This window comes from Hemiscyllium ocellatum, chromosome 34, assembly GCF_020745735.1.
Source record: "Hemiscyllium ocellatum isolate sHemOce1 chromosome 34, sHemOce1.pat.X.cur, whole genome shotgun sequence".
NCBI classification, from domain to species: domain Eukaryota; kingdom Metazoa; phylum Chordata; class Chondrichthyes; order Orectolobiformes; family Hemiscylliidae; genus Hemiscyllium; species Hemiscyllium ocellatum.
This window is the reverse complement of record NC_083434.1, coordinates 33,033,433-33,055,072: the sequence shown is the minus strand read 5'-3', so window position 1 is coordinate 33,055,072 and position 21,640 is coordinate 33,033,433. Positions and strand designations below refer to the sequence as shown.

Below are 21,640 nucleotides of genomic sequence, written 5' to 3'. Positions count from 1 at the left end.
CAATGTATTGTCAATGGTAACACCTAGTATGTTGAAGCAGGGGATAAAGTAATAACACCATTAAATATCAAGGGGCATTGATTTGATTGCCTCCTATTGGAGATGGCCATTGCCTGGCATTTGTGTGGCATGAGTGTAATATGTCACTTATCAGCCCAAATCTGGATATCGTCCAAGTCTTGTTACATTTGAACATGGACTGCTTCAGTATCTGAAGGGTCTCAAGTGATGTTGAATATTGTGCAATCATCGACAGACATCCCGACTTTCTGACCTCATGTTAGAGGGAAGGACATTGATGAAGTAGGTTGGACCTAGGACATTACCCCGAGGAATTCCTGCAGAGATGATCATGACCCTGACCTCCATAATCACAACTATCTTCCCATGTTTTCCTCTGATGTCAAGGGCTGTCACTCTCACCTCAACTCTGGAATTCCGCTCTTTTTGCCCATATTTGAGCCAAGGCTGTAATGAGGTCAGGAGCTGAGTGGCCCTGCCAGAACCCAAACTGGGCATCACTGAGCAGGTTATTGCTGAGCAGGTGCTGCTTGAATGCATTATTGAGACACCTCTCATCACTTTACTGATGATTGAGAGTAGACTAATGGGGAGGTAATTAGATTAGATTGGATTTATGCTTTTTGTGTAGAGGACATAGCTAGGTAATTTTCTACATTATCGGGTAGATGCCAGTGTTGTTTATTGTACTGAAACAGACAGCTATGGGTGCTACAAGTTCTGGAGCATAAGTCTTCAGCATTGTTGCAAGAATGTTATCAGAGTCCATAGACCTTGCACTATCCAGTGGCTCTAACCATTTCTTGATATCACGAAGAGTGGATCCATTTAGCTGAAAGCTGGTATCTGTGATGCAGGGTCCCGGTGGAAGAGCCAAGATGGATCATCCACCCTGTGCTTCTGGCTGATGATCTTAAAAACCTGTGAGAGGACTTCAACAGCAGATAGATGGAGGTGGAAGTGGAGGCAGAGACAAATAACCTTCCAGAGGTGGTGGGGAGCAGTCTGCTGGAGAATGTGGAGATAGAGCACAGATCAGTGATGGGGGAACCCAGCACATCAGTACAAAGATAAGAGTGAAGCAGTCATGGTAATCTTCATGCTGTCTTCTTTGTTGATTTGGTGCCAAGCTTAAATTCATTACCTTCTTATGAAGCACCAAGGGATATTTTCTTATGCTATGATTTTGTGTCAAGGTGTATTTATTATTATTATTGTTGCTGTTGGTGAGATAATGTAAAAATAATTCAACACATAAGAAGTAATGTTATGATGTGTTGATGTATAAGATAAGGAGCAATTTGATGAAGTTGAAAAAACACACAACTGTTAAGATAATGTCCAGCTTGATGGGCTATCTGATAACTGAGATAGTGATAAGTTAATGGTATAATGCATTGTTGAATAAGGAAAATGATTAGTACACAAATAGGAATTTTAATGAGACAATATACAGCTGAATGAAAAATGCAGTTAGTACAATAATGATTGGCTCAATCAAATATCATGAGATAATATGCAATGAGTTAGCTAACAATTTAAGAGTTTATGATAATTAATAACATGTCTTCTACCAACAAATTAATAAGAAACTGTACAGTTGTTCAGATAGAGACCAATTAATGAGACAATAAATGGTTAACAAAATGTTGTATAGTTCAGAAAATGTTGCTGAATGATATAACATCTAAGTAAAGTGACAAGAGTAGATTAGTCTACAGTTTAATAACATAAAGTGCATTTTAATATGAGCAATGAGATAACAATGTAGCACTGCTCAAGCATAGTACCGAAGCATCACTTCAAATTATCTTCTAAAGTCTCTAGTTTGGGGTTTAAACCATTCTGACACCCTTTGAACATATGTGTAGAATCAGTGCTAAGTGAGATTACCATAGCCTTTAAAATGCTACCTCCTCAACCTGCAGGATAATAAGGTTTATAATTATGGGTTAAGATTCAAAAAGGCCTATCAAACCAGTGTGCTACAAACAGTAAAGTTAATTGAACAATAGTAATTTTTAACATCTTATGCTGTTGTGATAAATCTAATTTGTTTGAATTCAGTGGGGATGTTTGCAAAGGTGGATTCTGCTGTTCGTGGACTCAATTAGTTCTGATCCTAACTCTGTGTCAGATTACAGGATGTGAAAGTCAATGAACTCCAAAAGCTTCTGTCAGGCTAGGTGGAAAAATGCAAGGGGTCAGACTGTTTAAAATGAAGCAGAGGAGCTAGAGATGCACGGTATGATACTCTGGTTGTGTTATTAAAGAACCACAACATGGCATTTGGTAAAGAAAACCATTTCTCACCAACCTGTTGAATTTTCTAAGCCAGTAACTAAGTTGATGGATAAAGATAACTTGACTATGTTTAATCTTTCAGGAGGTGTTTGACAGGACTCAAAGTTTAAGTCCTGTGAATGGAGAAAGGTAGACCTTGGTTGGATATGGAATTGTTTGAGTTTTTGCAAGTAGTCCGCTGTTATAAGTGGATGTGGTTTAGTGTATAGACTAGGTATTAGCAGAGTCCCAGGTGTTTAAAATCCTGCTCTTGATGATATATAATGATAATTCAGACAGCTCCCTCAGTACTACAGTGAAGAATCAATCCAGATCATGCATTCAAGATTTTAGAATGGAGCTGGGACCCTTATCACCTCACTTATCACTGTAAAGGATTTGAATGGAATGACCTTGAATTGTGAATTGTATTCTCACAGCTTACAGGGTTTGATTGGACCTACCCCATGTAGAAGATTGGATTCAGCTTGTGTTCTTCCCTCCCTTCGTGTTGTCATTGGGAGCTCCATTCACTCTTGGCCTGGATTGTAAACTCTAGAATTTCCTCCCATTCCCCTCTGGGTTTCTTGTCCTCACTCCTACTTTAAGATGCTTCTTAAAACCCATCTCTTTGATCAAGTCTTTGGTAACCTATCATGATATTTGCTGACTTGATTTTATGTTAAATTATGATTAATTTGGAGGTGCTGGTGTTGGACTGAGGTGTACAAAGTTAAAAATGAAGGAGCAATGCTCTGAAAACTAGTGCTTCCAAATAAGCCTGTGTTTATATTTGGTGTTGTATGATTTTTAAAAATGATTAGTAGTGTACTTGCAAAATGCCTCAAACTTTGAAGATGCTTTATAAATGCATGTTGCCTTGTGAATGGTGCTGGATATATTCATGTTGCCGCGGTTGCGATTTGTATGTTGTATTGGTTAGATTGGAATTAATCCACACTAGCTGAGAGTGTGGTGCTGGAAAAGCACAGCAGGTCAGGCACATCCGAGGAGCTGGAGAATTGATGTTTCGGGCATAAATCTTTCCCCAGAAATTCTGGCTCTATGCCTGAAACATCGATTCTCCTGCTCCTCGGATGCTGCCTGGCCTGCTGTGTTTTTCCAGCACCACGCTCTCGACTCTGCTCTGCAGCATCTGCAGTGCTCACTTTCTCCTAGTTAATTCACATCATAAACAGTTTAATCTACCTCACACAAAATGAATTGTTTGGATTTATCAATGGGCGCAAACAATTGAAATCTCTTGTTTCAATTTGCACTAGTCTATGAACAAGTTAAAGATATGTGTTAAATGTGGAAGATGCATTGGAATAGTCAGTTGAACTGCTCAGATAATGACTTCTGCGTCTGTGTCTCGGTGGCTTATGGATCCCCATCTGAGGAAAATACTTCCTGAAGATCAAAGTTAAATGGTTTCTGAACTTTGTCCCCACAAAAGCATAAAAGAAGGGGTTGAGACAGCAGTGACAATAAGCCAGGTCCCGGGAAATGTAAAACATGTAAGTCAAGTGGATGTTCATCTCACAGGTTTCGAACGCCGGGACTTTCAATGTTACCAAAGAGAACAAGAGGATGACCACATTGTAAGGTGTCCAGCACACAAAGAACACCACCACAATCCACAAGATAAGTTTCACTGTCTTGTGCTTCTTCCTGGCTTTACATCTAATGACAGTGTTGAGAATTCTCCAATAACAGAACACAATAACAACAAAGGGGATGAGGAAGAACAAGATATTTTGCAGGTAATAGCCGAACAGTTCCCATATTTGAGCATTCTCAGGTGGATAGTCACTGATACAGTACAGTCTGTTCTCCTCATCACCAACAATATCAGAGAAGATCATCTCAGGGACTGTTGCTGCCAGACTAATTCCCCAAACGACTGAAGTGGCTGCTATGGCATAGGAGACCTTCCTGATTCTGACAGCAGGCAGAGGATGGACTACAATAAAATATCGATCGATGGTCATCAGTGTCAGCAACATCATCCCACTGTAGTAGCCAATGAAGAAAATTGAACTCATGATTTTGCACATGGCCTTGCCAAAGATCCATCCTCTTGTGTGATCCACAGCCCAGAAAGGGAGCGAGAAGGTGAAGAGTAAATCAGAAGTGATCAGATTCAGAATGAAGATGTCCGTCACAGTCCTCAGCCTCTCATATCTCACCAGGACCCACAAAACTAGGGCGTTCCCTGCCAGGCTGATAATAAAGGCGAGGCTGAACAAAACTGGTGTCAGTATGGCTCCAAATGCATTGGGTTCATGATTCTCACATAAGTAAATTAATTCCGAATCGTTTCCATAATCGTCATAGTAGCCATAATATTCATCGAAGTCAGTATGGATTTTAGGTTCTGCTGTTGACATAGCTGGATTTTTCAAGCACAGCTTTGTGTGATCATTCCTGGATGAGAATGGAAAACAAATCTGTTTGTGGAATTTTGTTTTCAATATCTGGAGCCCGAAGAAAAGAGTTATGTCCTACTAGCAGTTTTGACTGAATCACAGCTTCTTCAGCCTTCCTGGTTTTCCTTTGACCAGTTTTAGTTTCCCCTCCACACACAACCCCTGATTTCTGGGAATTATAATTTTAAGTGTGTTCAAAATAACTTCCCTTCAGAAATGCTGAAACTGCTGAAATCCTATAACGTGAGACTTGCAAATTTTTTATTTTGCGCTTACTATGCAAAATGTATCCTTCCACTGGTGGGATCAGGAAATGAGCCATGTTTCTATCAACAAGTTAAAAAAGGGATAGATAACTTTTAGATAAACATCACTTTTTAAATGAAAAATACAAAAGGAAACTATGTATAGTTTCATTTATCTTAAATCAATGGTGTTCAATATTTGGGCGACCAAACAATGGCACCATAACCTCCTTGTAATCAGGTCATTACCACAGAAAATAAGCAGTCATCTTTATATTATAGACCATAAACCTGCATCTTTGTCTCGCTTAAATGTTTTTACAAGCCACAGAAATTGAACCATATTTGCAGAATATATATTTCCTATCTTTTGGAGGTGCAGGTGTTGGACTGGGGTATACAAAGTTAAAACTCACACAACGCCAGGTTATGGTCCAACAGGTTTACTTGGAAGTACTAGCTTTCGGAGCACTGCTCTTTCATCAGGTCTTGTGCCACTTCGTGAAGGAGCAGTGCTCCGATAGCTAGTGCTTCCAATTAAACCTGTTGGACTACAACCTGGTATTGTGTGATTTTTAGCTTTATTTCCTATCTACTTTTACAACTGTCAAATATGATTGCTTCTGAAGTACGTAGTGACACTAACTGGAGATTACCCTTTCCACAAAGTATTTTTAAAAAACTTGCCAAGTAATTTCACTTAACTTCCCTTCTTCCTATGTTATACTAACCCTTTCCAACTACCTTTTTTACAATCACACACTTGCAAATCACAGTAAATACATCCCCATCTGTCAGAGTGTATTAAGTTCCTTTGAAAGTTCATAAAGAAATATTCCCAAATGTCCTCCTTTTAAAAGTGATTTGAAATAGCATATTCTGGTCTTGACTAATACTTCATTTCTAAAATATAGATGCAAGCCTTGATCAAGAGCTTCCAATCTAAAACATTTTGTGAGTCAAATGCTAATTTATTTGTTAACTGTGCTTCTTGAGCATGTGTAAACATTTAGTTAGGATTCCTCCATTTTAGAGTACATCGAAATCCTTTCCAAGTGCCTTGTTCATCTAATGTACACAATTAAATATATGGATAAACTTTAGCTTACTCCTAATATTGTAAAGTACAAAGACAGAATCCACCAAGGGTGGCATGATGGTTCAGTAGTTAGTATTGCTGCCTCACAGCACGAGGGACCTGGGCTCGATTCCACCCTCGGATGACTGACTGTGTAGAGTTAGCACATTCTCGCTGTGTCTTTGCGGGTTTACTCTGGGTACTCCGGTTTCCTCCCTCAATCCAAAGATGTGCAGGCTAAGTAGATTAGCTGTGGGAAATGTAGGGATAGGATAGGGGGCTGGTTGCTCTTTGGAGGGTCAGGCTGAAGGAGTGAATGGCCATTCCACACTGTAGAGGTTTCTATGAACTGGCATTCCTCTAAATCACACACATACCTGGTACAATTGGCCAGTCGGCTTGCTTTATAAAATACATGAACACACCTTACCATATTCCATCCTTTCTGAATGAATATAGAGGCAATACCTGAGCCTTCCCTCCTAAAGAACATGTGCAAACATCAAACATGTTCCCCTCTAACATGGTGCCTCAAAGTATTTAAAGCATCTTACTTCCTAAAGGATAGATACAATGAAGTATTGTATACATTTAACTCAGTGCATTTCCTTTGAAATACGTAAGTAAATCCTGACAGGTATCATCCAACACAAGATGCATCTACAGCCATTAACAAGTATTTTTCCTCTAACATCTCTATGTACATCTTAACTATCTACCAGTTATAAGGATAGAAGAAATCGGAAGAGGTGGCCTTTTGGACCCCTATGACTCACCCATTCTATAAGATGGAGGAGGCAGCATTGAACTGGGGTGGGGACAAATTTAAAAAACATAAAACACCAGGTTATAATCGAACAGGTGTATTTGGAAGCACTAGCTTTTGGAGCATTGCTCCTCCATCAGGTAGCTGTGGAGCAGGACCATAACACACAGAATTTAGAGCAAGTGACTTGATTAGCCTTCCTCCCAATCCATCCATAAGAACATGATCAAGGGGTGTAACGGTGCTGGTGCTTGTGCTCTGAGCTAAATTTCGATGTCATTTGCATATGTAATCGGAAGCAATGTCATCTTGGTTAGATGACTTGACATAAATCAGGAAGCCTCCAATTCCACAATGAGTAAACATACAGAACCACACCTAAACCAATTGCCTTAATTTGAGAACGGTGTCCAACAATTAATGTGACTTAAAAGAAGTTCTGGGATTTACATATTAATGAACTGAAACCTGCAACCCAATCCAAAAAATGAAAGACTTAACAGCAATCTAGGTTTGTTCAATATATCATATTATGACACTGTAATCTTTTGTTATAAATTCTATGTCTTATTCGCCACAACTACCTGAGCAGCACATTGAAATTAAACCTGTTGGACTATATCCTGGTGTTGTGTGATTTTTAACTTGTCCATTCTATAAGAGCATGCTGATCTGCCCCAGACCACAACTCTCCCTTTATGTCGGACCCTCATAGACCTCAACTCCCTGATTTTTCAAAAATCAATCCAACTCATTTTCAAATACTTTCAATGATCTAGCTTCCACAAGGATCTATCTGGGACAGAGAATTTCAGACACTCACTATCATCAGAGAGTCCTGGGGGTTCAGGTACATGAGGTTTTGAAATTTGCTTCACATAGAGATAGTTAAGGAACCTTACCTTCATTTCTCAGAGCTTTGAGTAAAGGAGTTAGGATGTCACATTGAGGTTGTACAAAACGTTGGTCAGGCCTTTTCTGAAGTACTATGTCAAGTTTGGTTGCCCTGTTGTAGGAGTAATATTATTAAGCTGGAGAGATTCAGAAGAGATTTACCATGATATTGCCAGGAATGGAGGGTTTGAGTTATAGAGTGACATTGGTTAGGCTGAAACATTTTTCCCTAGAGCATAGGATGTTGAGGGGTGACCTTATAGAGGTTTGTACAATCATGTGGGTATAGAAAAGGTGAATGGCAGAGGTCTTTTCCCTAGGGTGGGGATTTCAAGACAAGGGGGCATATTTTAGGGTGAGAAGGGAGAGATTTTAAAAAGACAATAGGGGAAACATTTTACACAGAGAGTGGTTTGTGTGGGGAATGAACACCCAAAGGAAATGGTGGATGCAGGTACAGTTGCAACATTTGGATAAGTACATGCATAGGGAAGATTTGGAGGGATATAGGCCAAGTCCAGGCAGTGAGGACCAGTTTAATTTGGGTACATGGTTGGTGTGGACTATTTGAATTGAAGGTCCTTGACATTTCAGGTTTAAATGAGTGTCCCTTTACTCTGTGATTATATCCCCTAGCTTGAAGCTCCTGCACTAGTGGAAATAACTCCTCAACCAAGGACCTGAGATTTTTTTAGATTAGATTCCCTACAGTGTGGAAACAGGCCCTTCAGCCCAAAAAGTCCATACTAACTCTCCGAAGAGTAACCCACCCAGACACATTTCCCTCTGGCTAATGCACCTAGCATGGCCAATTCACCTAACCTGCACATTTTTGAGTTCAACTCCATCCTGAGGTGACTGTCTGTGTGGAGTTTGCACATTCTCCCTGTGTCTACGTGGCCTTCCTCTGGGTATTCTGGTTTCTTCTGACAAATTAAAGATGTGCAGGTTGAATGGATGGGACATGCTAAATTGCCCTGTAGTGTCTGGGATGTGCAGCCTAGGTGGGTTAGCCCTGGGAAATGCAGAGTTACAGGGGCAGGGTAGGGGTGTGGGTTTGGGTGGGATGCTCATCAGAGGGTCAGCATGGACTTGATGGGCTGAATGGCCTGTTTCCACACTGTAGGGATTCTATGAACTCTTTAGAATCCTGCAGTTTCAACAAGTGCGCCCCTCATTCTTTTAAACTCTAATGAGTAATGGCTCAACTTGATTAGCTGTCATTCATAAGTCAATTTCTTCACCTCATGAATCAGCCTCATGAGTGTCTTTTGAACAGCCTTCAATTTCCATACACTTTTTCTTATCACAGGGAAACTAAACGGTATAGATTACTTCTGCTGTGTACTTACTAACACCCTGAAGGTTGTAACAATGCTTCCTTCTTTTTAAACTCACTCTAAAATTGCAAAAATTACATTTAGATTCATATGCACCTGCGTGCAACCTTTGTGTTTCATGCACAAGCACACCCAGGTCCCATCGCACTGCACTTAACTTGGAGTCTCTCTTCATTTTAAATAATACCTTTCCTACCAAAGCACATGACTTCACACTTTCCTACATTAAATTCCATCTGTCAGATCCTTGAGCACTCCCGCCTTATAGATTCCTCAGTCCTCATCAGAACATGTCCCCTCATCTATTTTTTCTATCTTCGGCAAATTTGGATACATTATACACTGCCCCTCTTTCAAGTTATTAATATAGACCATAAATAATTGATGTTGTGGTTCTGCTCGCCGAGCTGTAAGTTTTTGCTGCAAACGTTTCGTTCCCTGGCTAGGGAACATCATCAGTGCGGTGGGAGCCTCGTGTGAAGCGCTGCTTTGATGTTTCTTCCGGTATTTAGATTGGTTTGTTCTTGCCGCTTCCGGGTGTCAGTTTCAGCTGCAGTGATTTGTATCTGGGGTCCAGGTCGATGTGTCTGTTGATGGATGTTCTTGCCGTTTCCGGGTGTCAGTTTCAGCTGTAGTGGTTTGTATATGGTGTCCAGGTCAATGTGTCTATTGATGGAGTTTGGGGATGAATGCCATGCTTCTAGGAATTCTCTGGCTGTTCTCTGTCTGGCTTGTCCTATGATAGTGGTGTTTTCCCAGTCAAATTCATGTTGCTGGTTGTCTGAGTGTATGGCTACTAGAGATAGCTGGTCGTGTCGTTTTGTGGCTAGCTGATGTTCGTGGATGCGGATTGTTAGCTGTCTTCCTGTTTGTCCTATATAGTGTTTTGTGCAGTCCTTGCATGGTATTTTGTAAACTACGTTAGTTTGGCTCATGCTGGGTATTGGGTCCTTTGTTCTAGTGAGTTGTTGTCTGAGCGTGGATGTTGGCTTGTGTGCTGTTATGAGTCCTAAGGGTCGCAGTAGTCTGGCTGTCAGTTCTGATACACTCCTGACGTATGGTAGAGTGGCTAGTCCTTTTGGTTGTGGCATGTCCTCGTTCCGTGGTCTATCTCTTAGGCATCTGGTGATAAAGTTGCGTGGGTATCCGTTTTTGGCGAATACCTTGTATAGATGTTCCTCTTCCTCTTTTCGCAGTTCTGGTGTACTGCAGTGTGTTGTGGCCCTTTTGAATAGTGTCCTGATGCAGCTTCGTTTGTGTGTGTTGGGGTGGTTACTTTCATAGTTTAAGACTTGGTCTGTGTGTGTTGGTTTCCTGTGTACCCTTGTGGTGAATTCTCCGTTGGGTGTTCTCTCTACTAACACGTCTAGGAATGGGAGTTGGCTATCCTTTTCTTCTTCTCGTGTGAATCGGATTCCTGTGAGTGTGGCATTGATGATTCATCAACAGACACATCGACCTGGACCCCAGATACAAATCACTGCAGCTGAAACTGACACCCGGAAGCGGCAAGAACAAACCAATATAAATACCGGAAGAAACATCAAAGCAGCGCTTCACACGAGGCTCCCACCGCACTGATGATGTTCCCTAGCCAGGGAACGAAACGTTTGCAGCAGAACCACAACAACGGATACCCGAGCTACAAATCTTCAATCAGATTTTAAATCATAAATAATTGAGGCATGAGAATCAATCCTTGTTGCACTCCACTAGTTATGCCTTTCCAACCTGAGAAAGACCCCAAAATCCCAACTCTTGTCTTCTGTGTGTTAACCAATTCTCAATCCATACTAATACATTTGCCCCAATATTGTGACCTTCTATCTTGAAAAATAACCTTTAATGTAATACCTTATCTTGAAATTATTATAACATGTACATATATATTTTGTTATGTGTTCTCACTTCCAAAGTCTATTGACAAACCTTGAAAATTATCTTCCCTTCTGATGACCTTGCATAAACCCTGCAATAATCCCTTATTTTAAAAAAGCCATTACAAAGAGGATGACATTATCTTCCCTTCTAAGTTATGTCTAGGAATCATTTTTAAATGCCCTCTCAACTAATGCACACATAAACCCCTCTCCAAGTACTTTGTTTCCTAAAATATATGTAAAACCTTGTCAGGTTCCTTCTATCATGAAGTAAATGAGCACATTTATTAAGAATCTGCAAACATGGTTTATATATTGTCCCTCCCTCTAAAATCCTTGTTAAGACATTTCATATCTAAGCTTGGAGAGTCTTTTTCTCCTATAATACATGCATAACTTGTGCAAAAACTATCTTTTTCAAAATACACAGACAAAAGTGTTGAAGATAGTCACTTCCTGTCAGATTCTTTACTTTAAGTATGCACATACAACTCACAGCAAATACCTCCTCTTGTACATTACATCTACAGCCGTGAATGATGGCCTTCCTTCTAATTTAACACTTGTTCAATACATCACTTTAATAAATAGCAATGAAACCATATTAAATATAGCAATATCTTAATTACATATGGTCAAATGCCTTACCTCTTAAAACACAAACATTTTCAAGTATCTCTTCTTCTAGTCAGTGCACTTTCAATGTGAAACTTGCAAAACATTCATTTTCTTAGCTCAGCAAGATACAGCCCATCATCATAGAATGAGGAAATGACTAAAAACTAGATAATTGTTAAAGAACAACCTTTGGTTTTCAGGCTGATGAGTTAAAAGAAATCCAAAATGTAAATATTTCCCTGCATAATTTACGTATAAAGATAATTTACTCCAATGCTTATGTTAAACACTGACAACTCAAATGTGCTACTGCATCTTCCTTACCTCACAAAATGAATTCATAAGATTGCAGAAAAGACTCCCACATAAACTCTGTTAGAAAATCCCATCATCCATCTGTTGCAGAAAGTGTTGCCGTGTATTCCAGGTAGTAAAAACAGTTGGAGAAATTAAAATCAAATTTACACCATAAATCATAACTGTGAATAAAAGTATTGTTTAAAATAGGGTGATGGGCATTCCATTTATCATGTCAGGCCACCCCTCCAGATATTTTTTTAATCAACCTGTTCCGAGATGTTACTCTGATTCATCTTTGGAGCTGATGAGTCTTGTAGCTGGGCTGCCTAGAGCAAGGAGTAGGGCTACTATCCTCAGGCCATCCCTCTATGAGTGCTCTCCACAATACCTCCACTTGTTGCTTATCAGCAGTTTCTAATTGATATTGTTCACATTGATGAAATAGAACCATTTGGAGCCCCCATGTCAGCCATCTTGTGTTTGTGCTGTCTGCTTGTGGATCCGATGCAATGTTTGCATCCTTGTCTGGGCTTGGCAAAGTGTATGTCAGGTGGCCACTCTTGTAGCAAGTTGGAGCAGATGTCAAAGTTGTGCTCCCTGTATCTTTACCAGGGGTCAGGTGGGTGCTTCTGTCAATCATCTCCAGTAATTTGTGATTGGTTTCCATGACAACTGTTTTTTTTTGCCAGCCGGTCGGTTTGGAATCTTGCAATCCCAAATAGCAAAGCAGGGATCTGGGTTTGATTCCAGTTTCGGGTGACTGTCTGTGTGGGGTTTGCACGTTCTCACCATGTCTACGCGTGTTTCCCATAGGTTGCCTCCCGCAGTTTAAAGGTGTGCAAGTTAGATGGTTGGCCATGCTAAATTGCCCACAGCATCCAAGGGATATGCAGGCGAGGTGGATTAGCCATGGGAAAGGCAGAATTAGAGGGATAGGATAGGGGTCTGGGTCTGGGTGGGATGTTCTTCAAAGGGTCGGTGTGGACTCGATGGACCGAATGGCCTGCTTCCACGCTGTAGGGATTCTATGAATACTCCAGTTGGATTTGACCTGGCTCGGGTGTAGAATCTGGCTTCTGAACTGTCTTGGCTCCAGTGTTGTTACCCGAGTGTGGTTACCCCAGTGTGGAATCGACGTAGCCTTTCCAGTCTTCTCTCTGGTGTCTCCTGTCCTGCTCTCTCAGAGCCTGGCATTTATTGTTGCCTCACATTTCAGGGGGGCAGGTTATTTTCTCTGTGTTCATCAATCATCTGAACCCTTTTAAGCAATGGCCATGGTACAGACACTCATGACACTGAATGATCATTATCCCCTTGCCAGTCCTAGTATGAGGGTAACTTTGCTATTCTTTCGTAGCTTATTTTTAAAAAAATGACACACTGATGATAGGATGCATTTGGCACCAGATGAATTGTTGGGCATCGTGACCTCAGTATTTTGTAATTCTTGACTTTGTTTTCATATGCTAGAGTTTGAAAAAGTGATGCTGTAGAAGCTGTTAGAAAGAAATTTCATGCTAGATAGTAAATATTAGGGAACTTCAGTTTTTCAGGAACCTCAAAATATAACAGTTTCCCCTTTTTGGCCATTGGTCTAGCCCCAAGGTCTCTGACCTAGATAGATTCGGACCAACCATTGCCTTGGATTGTTGGAATTCTCCTCTCTTCATTGGCTCATTTTGTAGCTGGCTATATTACATTCAGTGATGGATTGCAGTTGGATAGAAATGATTCTTCAGTTTACCCTTCATCTCAACCCATCTTGTGGATTTCTTAAGTATTTCCTTCTTAGTCTCTGACTGTCCTGATACATTTTACTTTAGTTTTTACCTTCTCATCAATACCACTTTCATTGTTTTAAAGTCAGTTTCTCTGTGGATTATGAGCTTCATCACTTGAACTATAATTTTGTGCTCTTCCAGGCCACAATAACCATTTTGTTAAGTAGATGTACATGTCTGAGGCCCATTCTTCAATGCAATTTCACCGTGCATCTCCTCAAGTTAGTTATTTCAGTTGTAATAATTGTTTCTGCACACTTAAATAGGTATCCCAAGATCATGCCATGCACTCTTAACCTCCAGATGACCTTTTCAAAATACCCGAAATTGGTGGGGATGCATATGTATCCTCCCTGGTAAAAACAATGACTGCAAATGCTGGAAACCAGATTCTGGATCAGTGGTGCTGGAAGAGCACAGCAGTTCAGGCAGCATCCAATGAGCAGCGAAATCCATGACATGGTTGAAGAGCTTCAGGGCAGAGGAAATGGCCTGGGAGTTGCAGTGGGAGAGGGACTCCCTGAGATTCTTGTAGAAAGAGGAGGAAAACGTCTTCAAGGCAGGCATCCTTGCAAGAGGATTCGTTGGCTGCTGCCTGAACTTCTGTGCTCTTCCAGCACCAATAGACAATAGACAATAGACAATAGGTGCAGGAGTAGGCCATTCAGCTCTTCGAGCTGCACCACCATTCAATATGATCATGGCTGATCATTCCTAATCAGTATCCGCTTCCTGCCTTATCTCCATAACCCTTGATTCCACTATCTTTGAGAGCTCTATCCAACTCTTTCTTAAATGCATCCAGAGACTGGGCCTCCACTGCCCCCTGGGGCAGAGCATTCCACACAGCCACCACTCTCTGGGTGAAGAAGTTTCTCCTCATCTCTATCCTAAATGGTCTACCCCGTATTTTTAAGCTGTGTCCTCTGGTTCGGCACTCACCCATCAGCGGAAACATGTTTCCTGCTGCCAGAGTGTCCAATCCTTTCATAATCTTATATGTCTCAATCAGATCCTCTCTCAGTCTTCTAAACTCAAGGGTATACAAGCCCAGTCACTTCAGTCTTTCAGTATAAGGTAATCCCTCCATTCCAGGAATTGACCTCGTGAACCTACGCTGCACTCCCTCAATAGCCAGAATGTCTTTCCTCAAATTTGGAGACCCCAGAACTGCACACAGTACTCCAGGTGTGGTCTCACCAGGGCCCTGTACAGCTGCAGAAGCACCTCTTTGCTTCTATACTCAATTCCTCTTGTTATGAAGGCTAGCATGCTATTAGCCTTCTTCACTACCTGCTGTACCTGCATGCTAGCCTTCATTGACTGGTGTACAAGAACACCCAGATCTCTCTGTACTGCCCCTTTACCTAAATTAATTCCATTGAGGTAGTAATCTGTCTTCCTGTTCTTGCCACCAAAGTGGATAACCATACATTTATCCACATTAAACTGCATCTGCCATGCATCTGCCCACTCACCTAACTTGTCCAGGTCACCCTGTAATCTCCTAACATCCTCATCACATTTCACCCTGCCACCCAGTTTTGTATCATCAGCAAATTTGCTAATGTTATTGCTGATACCATCTTCTATATCATGAACATATATTGTAAAAAGCTGTGGTCCCAGCACGGATCCCTGCGGTACCCCACTGGTCTCTGCCTGCCATTCCGAAATGGAGCCGTTTATCACTACCCTTTGTTTCCTATCAGCCAACCAATTTTCAATCCAATCTAGCACTTTGCCCCCAATATCATGCGCCCTAAGTTTACTCACTAACCTCCTGTGTGGGACTTTATCAAAAGCTTTCTGAAAGTCCAGGTACGCTACATCTACTGGATCGCCCTCGTCCATCTTCAGAGTTACATCCTCAAAAAATTCCAGTAGATTAGTCAAGCATGATTTCCCCTTCATAAATCCATGCTGACTCTGACCTATCCTGTTACTACTATCCAGATGTGCCGTAATTTCATCCTTTATAATAGACTCCAGCATCTTTCCCACCACTGAGGTCAGACTAACTGGTCTATAATTTCCTGCTTTCTCTCTCCCAGCTTTCTTAAAAAGTGGTATAACATTAGCCACCCTCCAATCCTCAGGAACCGACCCCAAATCTATCGAACTCTGGAAAATAATCACCAACGCATCCACGATTTCCCGAGCCACCTCCTTCAGTACCCTGGGATGTAGAGCATCAGATCCCGGAGACTTATCACCTTCAGACCTAACAGTCTCTCCAACACCAAATCCTGGCAAATATAGATTCCCTTAAGTTCAGGTCCTTCAGCTACTGTTACCTCAGGGAGATTGCTTGTGTCTTCCCCAGTGAACACAGATCTGAAGTACCCATTTAATTCTTCCGTCATTTCTTTGTTCCCCGTAATATATTCCCCTGTTTCTATCTTCAAGGGCCCAATTTTAGTCCTAACTATTTTTTTGCCTTGCACATACTTAAAAAAACTTTTACTATCCTCCTTTATATTATTGGCCAGTTTACCTTCATACCTCATTTTTTCTCTGCGTATTTCCTTCTTAGTAATCCTCTGTTGTTCTTTAAAAGCTTCCCAGTCCTCTGTTTTCCCACTTATCTTTGCTATGTTATACTTTTTCTCTTTTAACTTTATATGTTTCTTAACTTCCCTCATCAGCCATGGCTGCCCATGCCTCCTCCTGGGATCTTTCTTCCTTTTTGGAATGAACTGATCCTGCATTATACACAGAAATATCCGCCATTGTTCCTCCACGGTCATCCCTGCTAAGGTATTGCACCATTGAACTTTGGCCAGCTCCTCCCTCATAGCTCCATAGTTCCCTTTATTCAACAGAAGTACTGTCACTTCCGACTGTACCCTCTCCCTCTCAAATTGCAGATTGAAGCTTAATGTATTATGGTCACTACTTCCCAATGGCTCCTTCACTTCGAGATCTCTGACCAATTCTGGTTTGTTACACAATACCAGATCCAGAATTGCCTTCTCCCTGGTCGGCTCCAGCACCAGCTGCTCTAAGAATCCATCTCTGAGGCACTCCACAAAGTCTCTTTCTTGAGGTCCAATACCATCCTGATTCTCCCAGTCTACCTGCATGTTGAAATCCCCCATAACAACTGGAGTAACATCTTTACCACAAGCCAATTTCAGCTCCTGATTCAACTTACATCCGACATCCAGACTACTGTTTGGGGGCCTGTAGATGACTCCCAAGAGGGTCTTTTTACCCTTAGAATTTCTCAGCTCTATCCACACTGACTCTACATCCCCTGACTTTAGGTCCCTCCGCGCAAGGGACTGAATATCCTCCCTTACCAACAAGGCCACCCCACCCCCTCTGCCCGTCAGTCTGTCCTTACGATAGCACGTGTAGCCTTGAATATTCATTTCCCAGGCCCTGTCCATTTGAAGCCACGTCTCAGTTATCCCCACAATATCGTATCTGCCAATTTTCAAAAGAGCCTCAAGCTCATCCATCTTATGTCTAATGCTTTGTGCGTTCATTTACAGTATTTTTAATTTGTTACTGCTCTCACCCTTCCCATCAATCCCTATTTCACTCAACCTTACAGCATGATCCCTTTCCGAATTTTCTGCTTCATTGATACAGTTGTCTTTCTTGACTTCTCCTGTTCTAACTTTCCCTTCATTTTCCTTTTTAAACATCCAGTTTGTCCCCTCCCCCGCGCTACTTAGTTTAAATGTAGCGGTGTTGCAGTAGAAAACCTGCCTGCCAGAATGCTGGTCCCTAACCTATTAAGGTGCAAACCGTCTCTCTTGTAGAATTTATGCTTACCACAAAATATACCCCAGTGATTCAAGAACTTAAATCCTTGCTTCCTGCACCAGTTCTCCAACCGCACATTCAAGTCCATTATCTCCCTGTTTCTGACCTCACCAGCCGGAGGAACTGGAAGCAAACCGGAGATAACCACCTTGGACCTTCTGCTTTTCAGCCTTCTTCCTAGTTCTCCGAAGTCCCGCTGTAGTATGTTCCTCCTCTTCTTTCCGACATTATTTGTGCCGACATGTACCACCACCTCTGGCTCTTCACCCTCGTCCTTGAGGATTTCCTGCACTCTGTCCGCGATGTCTTTCACCCTGGCACCAGGAAGGCAACACCCCATCCTTAAATCCCGTCTGCTGCCACAAAAACCCCGGTCAGTTCCTCTCACGATGGAGTCCCCTATTGCCACGGCTCTGTGCGATGTCCGATTCTTCCGCTCTGCCTCTGCGCCAACTTTTGATTGACAGACCTGGCCGCCTTGCGAACTGGCAGTGTCATCAGTCACCACTGATCCAGAATATGTATCCTTCCTGCCTGGTCCCAACATTCTGGTAATGGCCAAATCATCCAACTCAGCTCTTGTAGAAAATTCATAGGCAAAAGCTTACGTATCTCCAAGAGAAAGCTGATATGATTGAGTGGGTGGCACGGTGGCACACTGGTAGCACTGCTGCCTCACGGCGTCAGAGACCCGGGTTCAATTCCCACCTCAGGCGACTGACTGTGTGGAGTTTGCACATTCTCCCCGTGTCTGCATGGGTTTCCTCCTAAAGTCCAAAAATGTGCAGGTTAGGTGAATTGGCCATGCTAAATTGCCCGTAGTGTTAGGTAAAGGGGTAAATGTAAGGGAATGGGTCTGTGGGTTGCGCTTCGGTGGATTGGTGTGGACTTGTTGGGCCGAAGGGCCTGTTTCCACATTGTAAGTAATCTAATGGTGGCACGGTGGCAGAGTGGTTAGCACTGCTGCCTCACAGTGCCAGAGACCTGGGTTCAATTCCTGCCTCAGGTGACTGTGTGGAGTTTGCACGTTCTCCCCGTGTCTGCGTGGGTTTCCTCCGGGTGCTCCGGTTTCCTCCCACAGTCCAAAAATGTGCAGGTCAGGTGAATTGGCCATGCTAAAATTGCCCGTAGTGTTAGGTAAGGGGTAAATGTAGGGGTATGGGTGGGTTGCGCTTCGGCGGGTCGGTGTGGACTTGTTAGGCCGAAGGGCCTGTTTCCACACTGTAAGTAATCTAATCTAATCTAATGATTTAATTTCATGAGTATTTTCCTTTCACTTGATATATTCCAAGTAACTACACCCCAAGAGAATAATTTCCATTTTCATATGGTGCGTTGTCACTTTTTCCCAATCACTGTTCATTAATTCTAAATGAGCCAATCCATCAATTGCTATTCTATCTGATCCAGAAGCTTTGGAGAAACCTTACTGTCCAGATTATTTGTTTTTTTAAAATCATGTTTTCACAATGCCTTTAAAACTGAAATCAAATATTATTGTGTGATTTTAAACATTACCAAAATTCTGCCAAGATTCAAAAAAAAGCATACAATTTTCTCAAAAGTAATTTGCTAAGTTATACTTGACTTTTCTTTTTCTGCAAAGTTATCCCACATTTAAAATTTTCGAGTAAAAAATGAGGTCTGCAGATGCTGGAGATCACAGCTGCAAATGTGTTGCTGGTCAAAGCACAGCAGGCCAGGCAGCATCTCAGGAATAGAGAATTCGACGTTTCGAGCATAAGCCCTTCATCAGGAATCCACATTTAAAATTGACAACAAAAGGCCTGAGCTTTTCATTTTTGTTCAGCCTCAGGAGTGCAATTGGGCTGATAGGCTTCATCAGTTGTCATTAATTTCTTCCCAAATAAACTTTCCCCTTTTATTTGATGCAAATTAAAACCAACATGATTTGGAGATGCCAGTGTTGGACCGGGGTGTACAAAGTTAAAAATCACACAACACCAGGTTATAGTCCAACAGGTTTAATTGGAAGCACACTAGCTTTCGGAGCATTGCTCCTTCATCAGATGGTAGAATTACCCAGTGAAGGAGTTGTGCTCTGAAAGCTAGTGTGCTTCCAATTAAACCTGTTGGACTATAACCTGGTGTTGTGTGATTTTTAACTTAAAACCAACAAGACTGTCTCCGTTGGCTCTTGTTACAAAATAAAATTAAAAATGTAATTGTATTTACCCCCCTGAATTTCTCATATGTACTTAAACTTTAAGTAATTTTCTCAATCACAATTTCAGGAAAAGAATTTCTGCCATCTGCTCTCAGTAAATTAATGATGTAACCTTTCTTTATTTCCAAGCGGTCCTTTTGAAATTTTTTTCATAGGTGTTGAGGCAATCACCTATTTCAAACACTACAGACCTCCCAGAAACCAGCAGGAGATAGACAGAATATGTGGACAGATTTTGGAAAGATGTAAAAACATCAGGGCTGTTGTAGTGTGTGACTTTAACTTCCTCTGTGTTGACTGGGACTTACTTCATGCTAGGGGCTTGGATGGGGCAGAATTTGTAAAGACCATTCAGGAGGTTTCCTGACACAGTATTTAAATAGTCCAACCAGGCAAGGGTTTAAACTGGACCTGGTTTTAGGAAATGAGCCCGGCCAGGTGACTGAAGTTTCAGTGGGGGAGCATTTCATGAGTAGTGACAATAATACTGTGAATTTTAAGATACTAATGGATAGGGATAACAGCAGTCCTTGGGTGAAGGTGTTAAATTGGGGGAAAGCGAATGACAACAATATTAGGCAGGAGCTGGAGAATTTTGATTGGAGGTGCCTGTTTGAGGGAAAATCCACGTTGGACATGTGGGAGTATTTCAAATGGTAGTTGATAAGAGTTCAGGAGCAGCATGTTCCTGCAAGAATGAAGAGTCAGTATGGCAGGTTACGTGAACCTTGAATGACCAAGGATGTTATGACCTTGGTCAAAAGGAAAAGGAAGCATACATAAGGGCTAAGAGGATGGGAACTGCCAAAGCCCTTAAAGTATATAAGGAAAGTAGAAAGGAATTTAAACAAGACGTTAGGATTGCTAAAAGGAGTCATGATAGGTCATTAGCAAGCAGGATTAAGGAGAATCACATATATATGTTTATACATATATAGAAAGCATGAAGGTAGACAGGGAAAGGGTTGGCTCACTCAAGCTCTAAGAAAAGAATCGATGTGTCGAGCCAGAGGAAGGAGTTGAGGTCCTAAATGAATACTTTGTGTCAATATTCACCGAAAAGAAGGAATTGGTGCAGGATGATCTCTGGTAAGAGATTGTCGAATTTCTAGACAAAGTTGCTATTAAAAAGGAAGAGGTGTTGAGTGTCTTAAAAAGTACTCGGGTAGATAAATCCCTGAGTCCTGATGGGATGTATCCCAGAATATTGTGCGAGGCAAGAGAACAAATTGCTGGAACGTTGACAGACATCTTGGTATCCTTGTGGCCACAAGTGAAGTCCCAGAGGACTGGAGAATAGCCAATGTAGTAGCATTATTTACGAAGGGTAACAAGGATAATCTGGGAAATTCCAGGCCTGTGAGTCTCATGTTGGTGGTAGGGAAATTATTGGAAACGATTCTCAGAGACCAGATCTATGGAAGCAAGAGGATTTACCAGTAATAGACAGCATAGTTTTGTGCTGGGGGGGTTGTACCTCACTAATTTGATCAAGTTTTTTGAGAAGGTGCCAAAGTTGATAGATGAGGGAAAAACAGTTGATATTGGATTTCCGTAAAGCCTTTGACAAGGTCCCTTATGGCAGACTGGTACAAAAGATTAAGTCACGCGGTATTGGGGTAAGCTGGCAAGAAGGATACAGAACTGGCTTAGTCATAGGAGATAGTGGTGGAAGGGTGGTTTCAGAATCGAGGTCAGTGGTCAGTAGTGTTAACAGAGATCAGTGCTGGGATCTTTACTGTTTGTGGTCCACGTAAATGATTTGGAAGAAAACGTAGTTGGTCTAATTAGTAGATTTGTAGACGATACAAAGATTGGTGGAGTTGCGGACAGTGAGGAGGATTGTCAGAGAATACAGCTGGGTATAGATCAGTCAGAGGCATGGGCAGAAAAATGGCAGGTCAAGTTTAATCCAGACAAATGTGAGGTGATGCATTTTGGAAGTACAAGTGGAAATTATACTATGAATGGCAAAACCCTTAGGAGTATATATGCAGAGGGATCTAAGTGTGCAAATCCACAGCTCACTGACAATTC

General features: G+C 41.7%; 1 protein-coding gene across 1 annotated transcript in view; it reads right to left on the bottom strand.

Moving 5' to 3' along the window:
* Positions 1–3,360: 3,360 nt before the first annotated feature.
* The window catches only part of LOC132832167 (C-C chemokine receptor type 3-like), a 41,609-nt gene continuing 23,329 nt past the window's right edge, over positions 3,361–21,640 (bottom strand). Inside the window, exon 3 of the mRNA XM_060849916.1 lies at positions 3,361–4,784. Coding sequence (XP_060705899.1) covers positions 3,600–4,784 — 1,185 coding nt within the window. The 3' untranslated portion in view covers positions 3,361–3,599. The remainder of the gene's footprint in view (positions 4,785–21,640) is intronic.